Genomic DNA, 12437 nt, shown 5'->3' with positions numbered 1-12437 from the left:
GCCAATCCTCTATCCATGCTAATATACTAACCCCAACACCATGGGCTCTTATCTGATAAAGAAACCTTACTTGTAGTACCTTATCGAACGCTTTTTGGAAATCCAAATATATTACATCTACTGGTTCCCCTTTATCTATCCTGCTTGTTACCTGCTCAAAGAATTCTAATAAATTTGTCAGGCATGATTTCTCTTTCATGAAGCCATGCTGACTCTGCTTGATTATATTATGTACTTTGAAATGTTCTGCTATTACATCCTTTATAATAGATTCTAACATTTTCCCAGTGACAGATGTTAAGCTAACTGGCCTATAGTTACCTGCTTTTTGTCTAGCTTCCTTTTTGAATAAGGGTATTACATTGGCAGTTTTCCAATCCCCTGGGACTTTTCCAAAATCAAAGGATTCTTGGAAGATTACTACCATTGCATCCACTATCTCTGTAGTTTCCTTTAATATCCTAGGATGCAACCCATCAGGTCCAGGGGGCTTATCGGTCTTTAACCCCTTTAGTTTTGCAAGTACTTTTTCTCCAGTGATAGTTATTATTTCCTCCCCAATTTTTGCCCCTTATTAATTTGGTATTTTTGGAATGCTATTAGTGTCTTCTACTGTGAAGACTGAAGAATCACAGTGCGTAGGAGGCCCTTCGGCCCATCAAGTCTGCACCGACACGTGAGAAACACCTGACCTACCTACCTAATCCCATTTACCAGCACTTGACCCATAGTCTTGAATATTATGACGTGCCAAGTGCTCATCCAGGTACTTTTTAAAGGATGTGAGGCAACCCGCCTCCACCACCCTCCCAGGCAGCGCATTCCAGACCGTCATCACCCTCTGGGTAAGAAGGTTTTCCTCACATCCCCCCTAAACCTCCTGCCTCTTACCTTGAACTTATGCCCCCTTGTGACTGACCCTTCAACTAAGGTGAACAGCTGCTCCCTATCCACCCTGTCCATGTCCCTCATAATCTTGTACAACTCAATCAGGTCGCCCCTCAGTCTTCTCTGCTCCAACAAAAATAACCCAAGTCTATCCAACCCCTCTTCATAACTTAACTGTTTCATCCCAGGCAACATCCTGGTGAATCTCCTCTGCACCCCCTCCAGTGCAATCACATCCTTCCTATAATGTGGCGACCAGAACTGCACATACTACTCTAGCTGTGGCCTCACCAAGATTCTATACAACTCCAACATGACCTCCCTACTTTTGTAATCCATGCCTCGATTGATAAAGGCAAGTGTCCCATATGCCTTTTTTACCACCCCACTAACATGCCCATCCGCCTTCAGAGACCTATGGACACACACGCCAAGGTCCCTTTGTTCCTCAGAACTTCCTAGTGTCATGCCGCTCATTGAATACTTCCTTGTCAAATTACTCCTTCCAAAGTGTATCACCTCACACTTTTCAGGGTTAAATTCCACCTGCCACTTATCTGCCCATTTGACCATCCCGTCTAAATCTTCCTGTCATCCAAGACACTCAACCTCATTGTTAACCACCCGGCCAATCTTTGTGTCATCTGCAAACTTAATAATCCTAACCCCCACATAGTCATCTATGTCATTTATATAAATGACGAATAATAGGGGACCCAGCACAGATCCCTGTGGTACACCACTGGACACTGGCTTCCAGTCACTAAAGCATCCTTCTGTCATCACCCTCTGTCTCCTACAACTAAGCCAATTTTGAATCCACCTTATCAAATTACCCTGTATTCCATGTGCATTTGCCTTCTTTATAAGTCTCCCATGTGGGATCTTGTCAAAGGCTTTGCTGAAATCCATATAAACGACATCAACTGCACTACCCTCATCTACACACCTGGTCACCTCCTCAAAACATTCAATCAAATTTGTTAGGCATGACCTCCCTCTGACAAAGCCATGCTGACTATCCCTGATCAAACCTTGCCTCTCCAAGTGGAGGTAGATACTCTCCTTCAGAACTTTCTCCAATAGTTTCCCTACCACTGACATGAGACTCACTGGCCTGTAGTTCCCTGGCTTAGCTCTACAAACCTTCTTAAATAGCGGAACACATTAGCTGTTCTCCAGTCCTCTGGTAACTCCCGCGTGGCCAGAGAGGAACTAAAAATTTGGGTCAGAGCCCCTGCTGATGCAAAGTATTTATTCAACTCCTCTGCCATTTCCTGGTTCCCCATTATTATTTCCCCAGCCTCATTCTCTAAGGAGCCTATGTTCACATTGGCCTCTCTCTTCCGTTTTTCTATTTAAAGAAGCTCTTACTGTCCAGTAAGACAGTAACTTGCTAGTTTACTCTCAAAGTCTATTTTTTCATTCTTTATTATTTTCTTCGTCATCTTTTGTTGGTTTTTAAAACTTACCCATTCCTCTGGCCTACCACTCATGTTTGTCACTTTGTATGTTTTTTCTTTCAATATGATACTATCCTTAACTTCCCTAGTTAACAATGATTGGTTTATCGCCTTCCTAGAATCCTTCTTCCTCACTGGGATATATCTTTGTTGTGGGTCATGAGCTAGTTTCTTAAACGTCTGCCATTATTCATCAAACACCTTTTCTGCTAAACTCCTTTCCCAGTCCACTCCAGCCAACTCTGCCCTCATTCCATTGTAATTACCCTTATTTAAGTTTAGCACAGTTGTTTCCGAACCAAGTTTCTCTCTCTCAAACTGAATGCTAAATTCTACCATATTATGGTCACTGTTTCCAAGTATATCCTTTACTCTGAAATCATTTATTAAACCTGCCTCATTACACATTACCAGATCCAAAATAGCCTGATCCCTGGTTGGATCCCCAGCCAGGAAACTGTCCTGAATTCGCTCTATGAATTCTTATTCGTGGCTACCTCTGCCAATTTGATTTTCCCAACCTGCATGAATATTAAAGTCACCCCGATTAATGTACTGCCTTTATTATACGCCCTCATTATCCCCTGATTTATTCTCTGTCCTACAGTATAGCTACTGTTAGGGGGCCTATAGACTACTCTCACTAGTGTCTTCTGCCCCCTGTTGTTTCTCACCTCTGCCCATATGGATTCTACGTTTTCCAATCCAAGATAATTTCTTGCTATTGTACTTGTTCCATCTCATATTAACAAAGCTACCCCACCACCCTTTCCTTCCTGCCTGTCCTTTTGAAAACTTACATACCCCTGAATATTTAGTTCCCAGCTTTGATCTCCTTGTAACCATGTCTCCATAGTGGCTGTAAGATCATTCCCATTAACCTCTATTTGTGCCTTTAATTCATTAATTTTGTTCCAAATATGAACTGCATTTAAATAAAGAGCCATTAATTTTGCCTTTTCACCATCTTTCCCCCTTTGACCCTATTTGTTGCTGTTTTTTTATGTTTGTACACCCTGTCCCTTCCTATCACACTCTGGGTATCATTACCTAAATAGCTGCCCTGCAATGCTGCCATGTCCTTTTGCTTTGCAAGCCTACATAGCCCCTCTCCAGAACCCTCCCCCCCTCTATTTAGTTTAAAACCCTTTCTACAGTCCTAGGTATTCGATTTGCCGGGACACTGGTCCCAGCATGTTTCAAGTGAAGCCCATCCCACTTGAACAGCTCCCTTCTACCCTAGTACTGGTGCCAGTGCCCCATGAACTGAAACCCATTCCTCCCAACCAATCTTTGAGCCATACATTTAACTCTTTGACTTTATTTATCCTATGCCAGTTTGCCTGTGGCTCAGGTAGCAATCCTGAGATTATACCTTTCTGCTTTGTAATTTAGCTTCTAACTGTTCAAATTCTTTCAGCAGAACTCTCTTTCTAGCCCTATCAACGTCATTGGCACCATCATGGGTGCCGACAACCAGAACCCTCCCCTCCCACTTCAAGTTCCTCTCTACCCCTGAGGAGATGTCCCTAACCCTGGCGCCAGGCAGGCAGCACAGCCTTCAGGGCTCATGCTCATGGCTGCAGAGATCAGTATCATTCCCCCTAATTATACTGTCCCCTACCACTACTATGTTCTTATTTCCTCCCCCAACTTGAATGACTCCCTGTACCACTGCGCCATGATCAATTCTCTCATCCTCCCTGCAGTCGCCGCTCTCATCCACACAGCTCCAAAGAACCTCGTGGGTGTTGGACAATTGCAGGGACTGAGACTCCTCAAACACTACTCCCTGGGTCCCCATACCTGCCTCACCTGCAGCCACACTCTCCTGTCCCTGATCACAGGCCTAATTTGAATTAACCAATCTAAGGGATGTGACCACCTCCTGGAGCAAAGTGTCCAGGTAACTATCCCCCTCCCTGAAGGAGAAAAGTTGCAGCCCAGACTCTAGATCCTCAATTTGGATCCGAAGTTTCTCAGCTGGAAATATTTACTACAGATGTGTTTGCTCTGAATCACCTTGGTGTCTAGAAGATCCCACATGCTGCAGCAGCAACACATCACCCATCCTGCCATCACTATTGTATTTTATATAATTTATTAATCAATTACTCTAGTGTCCTGGCTCCTTACACTTGAAGAATCCCCTGCTCTTTACACTTAATTTTAATTATTTTTTTATATCACTATCAATCCTATATTTAACAAGCTATTTTTAAGAAAAAGAGAAAAAAAAAGACTAGAGGCCTAAACACAAACTAAAGACCTTACTTTTACTTTGAAAACTAGAAATAAGACCATAAGACCATAAGACATAGGAGCAGAAATTAAGCTAATCGGCCCATCGAGTCTGCTCCTCCATTCAATCATGGCTGATAAGTTTCTCAACCCCATTCTCCCGCCTTCTCCCCGTAACCTTTGATCCTCTTACCAATCAATATCTATCTCGGTCTTAAATACCCTCAATGACCTGGCCTCCACAGCCTTCTGTGGCAATGAATTCCATAGATTCACCGCTCCCTGGCTAAAAAATTTCTACTCATCTCTGTTCTAAAAGGTCCTCTCTTTACTCTGAGGCTGTGCCCTCGGGTCCTAGTCTCTCCTACTAATGGAAACATCTTCCCCACGTCCACTCTATCCAGGCCTTTCAGTATTCTGTAAGTTTCAATCAGATCCCCCCTTATCCTTCTAAATTCCATCGAGTGTGGACCCAGAGTCCTCAAACATTCCTCATATGTTAAGCCTTTCATTCCTGGGATCGTTCTCGTGAACCTCCTCTGGACCCTCTCCAGGGCCAACACATCCTTCCTGAGATACAGGGCCAAAAATTGCTCACAATGTTCTAAATGTGGTCTGGCCAGAGCCTTATAAAGCCTCAGCAGCACATCTCTGTTTTTATATTCTAGCCCTCTCAAAATAAATGCCAACATTGCATTTGCCTTCCTATCTACCAACTCAACCTGCAAGTTAACCTTAAGAGAATCCTGGACTAGGACTCCCAAGTCCCTCTGCACTCCAGATTTCTGAATTCTCTCCCCATTTAGAAAATAGTCTATGCCTCTATTCTTCCTACCAAAGTGCATGACTTCACACTTCCCCACGTTGTATTCCATCTGCCACTTCTTTGCCCATTCTCCTAACCTGTCCAAATCCTTCTGCAGCCTCCCCGCCTCCTCAATACTACCTGTCCCTCCACCTATCTTTGTATCATCTGAAAACTTAGCCAGGATGCCCTCAGTTCCTTCATCTAGATCATTAATGTATAAAGTGAAAAGTTGTGGTCCCAACACTGACCCCTGCGGAACTCCGCTAGTCACTGGCCGCCATCCTGAGAAAGGCCCCCTTATCCCCACTCTCTGCCTCCTGCCAGACAGCCAATCTTCTATCCATGCTAGTACCTTGCCTCTAACACCATGGGCTCTTATCTTACTGAGCAGCCTCCTGTGTGGCACCTTGTCAAAGGCCCTCTGGAAGTCCAAGTAGATAACATCCATTGGCTCTCCTTTGTCTAACCTACTTGTTACCTCCTCAAAGAATTCTAACAGACTTGTCAGGCATGACCTCCCCTTGATGAAACCATGCTGACTTTGCCCGATTTTACCATGCACTTCCAAGTATTCTGAAATCTCATCCTTAATAATGAACTCTAAAATCTTACCAACAACAGAGGTCAGGCTAATCAGCCTGTAATTTCCCGTCTTTTGCCTCACTCCTTTTTTAAACAGGGGGGTTACATTAGCGATTTTCCAGTCCTCTGGGACCCTCCCTGACTCCAGTGCTTCCTGAAAGATCACCACTAACGTCTCCACTATCTCTTCAGCTATCTCCTTCAGAACTCTGGGGTGTAATCCATCTGGTTCAGGTGATTTATCCACCTTCAGACCTTTCAGTTTTCCTAGCACCTTCTCCTTGGTAATGGCCACCATACTCACCTCTGCCCCCTGACTCTCTTGAACTTTGGGGATGTTACTCGTGTCTTCCACTGTGAAGACTGACGCAAAGTACCTATTTAGTTCCTCCACCATTTCTTTGTTCCCCACTACTACTTCTCCAGCGTCATTTTCCAGTAGTCCAATGTCCACTTTTGCCTCTCTCTTACCCTTTACGTATCTAAAAAAACTGTTGCGATCTTCTTTTATATTACTGGCTAGTTTACCCTCATATTTAATCTTCTCTCTCCTTATTTCTTTTTTAGTTGTCCTCTGTTGGTCTTTGTAGGCTTCCCAATCCCCTGGTTCCCCACTGCTCTTCGCCGCATTGTATGCTTTCTCTTTAGCTTTTATGCTGTCCCTGACTTCCCTTGTCAGCCATGGTTGCCTCGTCCTTCCTTTAGTATGCTTCTTCTTCCTAGGGATGAATTTTTGCTGTGTCTCCCAAATTACTCCCAGAAACTCCTGCCATTGCTGTTCCACTGTCTTTCCTGCTAGGCTCATCTCCCAGTCAATTCTGGCCAGCTCCTCCCTCATGCCTCTGTAGTTGCCTTTATTCAACTGCAATACCGTTACATCAGATTCCAGCTTTTTCCTCTCAAATTGCAGGGTAAATTCTATTATATTATGGTCACTTCCTCCTAAGAGTTCCTTCACCTTAAGCTCCCTTATCAAATCTGCCTCATTACACAGCACTAAATCTAGAATTGCCTGTTCCCTAGTGGCTCCACCACAAGCTGCTCCAAAAAGCCATCTCGTAGACATTCCACAAATTGCTTTTCTTGGGATCCATTACCAACCTGATTTTCCCAGTCTACCTGCATAATGAAATCCCCCATGATCACTGTAACCTTGCCTTTCTTACGCACCTTTTCTATCTCCTGGTGTATCTTGTGCCCCACATCCTGACTAGGATGTTTGGAGGCCTGTACATAACTCCCATTATGGTTTTTTTTAACTTTGCGGTTCCCACGAAATGGATCCCCTCTTTCCCACATCACTCCTTTAGCTACGTGTTTACTTCCCTTATTCTCGCGGCCCTATGCCAGTTTGCACATGGCTCGGGTAGTAATCCGGAGTTTATAACCCTTGAGGACCTGTTCTTTAATTTAGTTCCTAGTTCCTGATAATCCCCAAACAGGTTCCAAACAGATTCTACATCATCTGACCCTACATCATTTCTTGCTATCGATTTAATTTCATTTCTTACTAACAAAGCAACCACCAAACCCCCCCCTCCACCCCCCCCACACCCCTCCACCACCGCACCCCCCCCCCCTCCACCCCCCCCACACCCCCCCACCACCGCGCCCCCCCCCCCCCCCTCCACCCCCCCCACACCCCCCCACCACCGCGCCCCCCCCCCCCCTCCACACCCCCCCACCCCCCACACCCCCGCCCCGACGCCAACCTGTCTATCTTTTCGATAGGATGTTTATCCTTGGATATTTAGCTCCCAGTCCTGATCCCCTTGCAGCCATGTCTCCGTGATGCCCATCACATCATACCTGTCAATTTCAATCTGCACCACAAGCTCATTTACCTTATTTTGTATACTGCGTGCATTCAGATACAACACCTTCAGTTCTGTATTTCCTGTCCCCTTTCTCATTGTCATCCCTTTATCTGATGTACTTGAAGTTAGATTCCTAGCCCTTTCCAAACACTCTGTCCTATTTTGTGTTCTGGAGACTTTAATAGCCTCTCCTGGGCTCTCCTTTCCTTTCAGTTTTTTCATAATTTTCCATGAAGTTGAATCCACCAACCCCCCCACCCCCCGCCCCCCACACGCTAACCTGCTGCTTTGTTTCCCATTAGTCATGCTTCTTGGAGTTTTACCCTTCCCTCCTCCCCACTTTCTAGTTTAAAGTCCTGTTGACCATCTCATTTACCCTTTTCACTATAACGTTGGTCCCAGCTCGGTTCAGGTGGAGACCATCCCGACAGTACAGATCCCTCCTGTTCCAATAGTGATGCCAGTGCCCCACGAAATGGAACCCCTCTTTCCCACACCACTCCTTTAGCCACGTGTTTACTTCCCTTATTCTCACGTCCCTATGCCAATTTGCACGTAGTTCGGGTAGTAATCCGGATATTATAACCCTTGAGGACCTGTTCTTTAATTTAGTTCCTAGTTCCTGATAATCCCCAAACAGGTCCACTTTCCTAGTCTTACCTATGTTATTTGTCCCGACGTGGACCACAACAACTGGATCAAATACTCACCAATCCTACTCACCAATCAGCTGCTTTCCCTGCACTCACATCACATTGTAGTTTGTGACATCGTAAGAACATAAGACATAGGCCAGGATTTTCCCCTCGGCGATTTGGGGGCGGGGCTAGCTCACCAAGGGGGAAAATGGTGCGGGATGATATTGGGAGGAACCCCCGACATCATCCCAGTCCCTTTAAATTTTCAGGAAGGCGGGCGGACGGTGAAACCAGCTGTCCGCCCGCCAACCTGTCAATGGCCAGTTGAGGCCATTGACAGGCTCATTAAGATAATTAAAGACCTGCCCGTCCAAGTTTAAGGCTGGTGGACAGGCCAGGAGCCCCAGCGGGCTTCAGATTAGTCATGAAACCTCATCCACTGACGGGATGAAGTTTCTTGTCCGTTTTGTAAACATTTAATAAACTTTATGTGTTTATTATTAATATGTTCCATCTCGTGGGACATTGTCACATGAGGGGGCCATGTTAATAATTTCAATATTTATCTATTTTTAGACTTTACTTACCTGTCACAAATCTCCCTGAGACAGGAGTTTGCCTCAGGGAGCAGTGTGCTCTTTGGCGCGAAGGAGCGCACTTTGACACTGGGGATTCCCTCCCCCCCCCGGAACAGGAAGCACATAGCACATAGCATTTCCTGTCGGGCAGGCCGCTGGGTGGGCCTTAACTGGCCTGCCCATTCAAAATGGCAGCGGGGCCTGTTTTGGTGGCGGGGTTCAGTTGCCTGCCCGTGGTCGAGCCGGTGGGGCCCGCCTGCCATCTGAAGGCAAAATTCTGTCCATAGGTACAGGAGTAGACCATTCAGCCCCTCAAGCCTGCTCCACCATTCAATAAGATCATGGCTGATCTTCTTGCGTTTTGAATTCCACATCCCTCTCTACCCCCGATAACCTTTGATTCCCTTGCCTAACAAGTATCTATCTACCTCTGCCTTCAAAATATTCAGTGATCCTGCCTCCACTGCCTTCAGAGGCAGAGAGTTCCAAGGTCACACAACCCTCTGAGGAAAAAAAATTCTCCTCATCTCTGTCCTAAAACAGTGCCCCTAGTTCTGGACTCACCCGCAAGAGGAAACATCCTTTCCACATCCACCTTGTCAAGGCCGTTCAGCATCTTACATGTTTCGATCAAATCATCCCTCACTCTTCTAAACTCCAGTGGAAACAAGCCCAGTCTGTCCAACCTTTCCTCATAAGACAACCCACTCATTCCAGGTATCAATCTAGTAAACCTCCTCTGAACTACTTCCAATACATTTACATCTTTCCTTAAATAAGGAGACTAAAACTGCACACAGTATTCGAGGTGCAGTCTCACTGTATAACTGAAGCATAACATCCTTACATTTTAATGTTCTCTCGTAATAAAGGATAGCATTCCATTAATCTTCTTAATTACTTGCTGTACCTGCACACTAACGTCACTCCACCAGGTAGGCCTCTCGATCCACACCTTTTATCCTCTCTCACTCAACTCTCATTCAAAATACGCTATTTTGAGCCTTATTAATAGAATAAACCTTAATCACTTACCAGATACTCACCAATTAACCAGCTTGTTCTCCTAGAATCCCCCGCTTCCTTCCCGCCCTTTGAAGAATTTATTTTAAAAGCCGGGCTGCCCACTCCTGCCTGGTTGCCCACACTAAGTGTTTTTAGGCATGGGCAGTGTATTATTGCAGCAATTGGCTCGGTAACAAGCCTATTGACCCTTGATTAATACCCACTGTATTATGGGGGTGAGCTCGGGGATGGATGGGAACATGGTGGGATGGGTACCCACTCTATTTTATGTGCCCCCTGCTAAAAACATGCCTGGGGGTGCATGTTGAATGCAACCCTATGGAATTCTCTTCCCCAGAAAGCAGTGGAGGCCAGGTTATTGAATATATTCAAAAGTGAGCTAGATTTTTGATTGGCCAGGGAGTCAAGATTATGAGAGGCAGACAGGAAAGTGGATTTGAGGCCACAGTCAGATCAGCCATGATCTTATTAAATGGCAGAGTAGGCTTGAGGGGCCAAATGGCCTACTCCTGCTCCTTATTCTTGTGTGTTCTTGTGTGCTGATCCTTATGAAGTCCTTGTTTCAATTTTTAATCTGTCCTGTCTTGCAGTTGATTGAGGCAGCCTCCTCCAGGAGATTTGTCCTAACCATGCGGCATGCTGAGAGAGTCGATCTGGTATTTGGCAAGTCCTGGTTAGCACAATGCATCACCAGCGAAGGTATGTTTCTGGTGAAGAATGCAAGTTCAAGGATTCACTTGCAATTAATCTCAAGTAAGGTTTATGACACAATGGCAGGAAATTACTGCAATTTTCTCTTTTCTGTCCTATCTATTGGCTGATCAGAGGAAACAATCTTAAACTATGTACCTCATCATTTAAAAAAAATTCTTGGGATGTGAGAATTGCTTACAATCTCACCATTTATTGTCCATCCCTAATTGTCCATGAGAAGGTGGTGGTGAGCTGCCTTCTTTAACAGTTGCGGTCCATGTTGTGTAGGTACACCCACAGTGCTGTTAGGGAGAGAATTCCAGGATTTTACAGCAGTTCAAAAAGGCGGCTCACCACCACCATCTCAAGGGCAATTAGGGTTGGTGAAGCCCACAACCCGTGAATGAATAAGTTAACTTTCCCCATCCCTTTCTGCCAAAATGCATTGCCTCACACTTCTCTGTGTTAAATTCCATCTTCCACTTGTCTGCCTATTCTGCTATACCTTGTTCTGTTGCAGGAAATTTGTATCATTCTCACTGTTTGCCACTCCACGTTTGGTATCATTGGCAAAATTCTGCTTTGTATTCCAAGATCCAAATCATTTATGTATAGCCAAAAAAGCAGTGGTCCCATCACTGACCATTCTCCAGTCTGAAAAATAATCATTTATCATAACTCATAACTGTTTTCTGTCCTTAAACAAATTTTTATCCAATTGGACACCGCCCATCCTATTTCATCAGCTTCAAATTTTTTAACCAGCTTTTTATGTTGTACTCAGGCACATAGGAACAAAGGAAATAGGAGTAGGGGTAGGACATTCGGCCCTTTGAGCCTCCTCTGTCAATCAAACAGATCATGGCTGATCATTTACCTCTACGCTATTTTCCCCACTATCCCCATATCCCTTGATGTCATTGGTATCCAGAAATTATCAATCTCTGTCTTGAGCCTGCTCAATGATTGAGCTTCCACAGTCCTCTGGGATAGAGAATTCCAAAGATTCACCTCCCTCTGAGTGAAGAAATTCTTCCTGATCTCAGTCTTAAATGGTCTGCCCCTTCTTCTGAGACGATGTCTCCTGTTCTAGACTCACCAGTCAGGGGAAACATCTGATCTACATCTACCCTGTCATGCCTTTTAAGAATTTTATAGCTTTCAAGGTGATTTTTTTTTCATTCTTCAAACTTGTAGAGAATACAGGTCCAGATTCCTCAATCTCTCCTCATAACACAATTCCGCAGTCCCAGAGATTAGTCTGGTGAACCTCTGTTGCACTCAGTCTATGGTAAGTATATCCTTCCTTAGATAAGGAGACCGAAGCTGTACACAATACTCCAGGTGCTGTCTTTGTTGAATGCTTTCTTGAAATCCACATAGACAACATCCACTGCATTCCCTTCATCAACCTTCTCTGTTACCTCATCAAAAAATTCATTTCGATTTGTCAAGCGTGAACGTGCCTTTTACAAATCTGTGCTGGCTCTCCTTAATTAACTCAAACCTCTCCACGTACCTGTTGATATTTTCGCTGATAACTGTTTCTAAAACCTCACTCAGCACTGATGTTAAACTGAGCCTGTATTTGCTTGGACTGTTGTTATTCCCTTTCTTGAATGAGGGTGTCACATTTGCTACTCCCCAATCCACTGACACCTCCCTCTGTAACTAGGGAAGATTGGAAGACGATGGTAAACCAC

General features: G+C 44.8%; 1 protein-coding gene across 1 annotated transcript in view; it reads left to right on the top strand.

Annotated features, from left to right (window-relative positions):
• LOC121290902 (ubiquitin-associated and SH3 domain-containing protein A-like) overlaps positions 1–12437 on the top strand; it is a 247238-nt gene that overhangs the window by 135355 nt on the left and 99446 nt on the right. Inside the window, exons 8-9 of the mRNA XM_041211939.1 lie at positions 8669–8696; positions 10621–10740. Of these exons, the coding sequence (XP_041067873.1) occupies positions 8669–8696; positions 10621–10740 (148 nt within the window). The remainder of the gene's footprint in view (positions 1–8668; positions 8697–10620; positions 10741–12437) is intronic.

This window comes from Carcharodon carcharias, chromosome 18, assembly GCF_017639515.1.
Source record: "Carcharodon carcharias isolate sCarCar2 chromosome 18, sCarCar2.pri, whole genome shotgun sequence".
In the NCBI taxonomy this organism is placed as follows: domain Eukaryota; kingdom Metazoa; phylum Chordata; class Chondrichthyes; order Lamniformes; family Lamnidae; genus Carcharodon; species Carcharodon carcharias.
The sequence above is the reverse complement of the archived record's forward strand: the minus strand, read 5'-3'. Positions and strand labels throughout refer to the sequence as shown.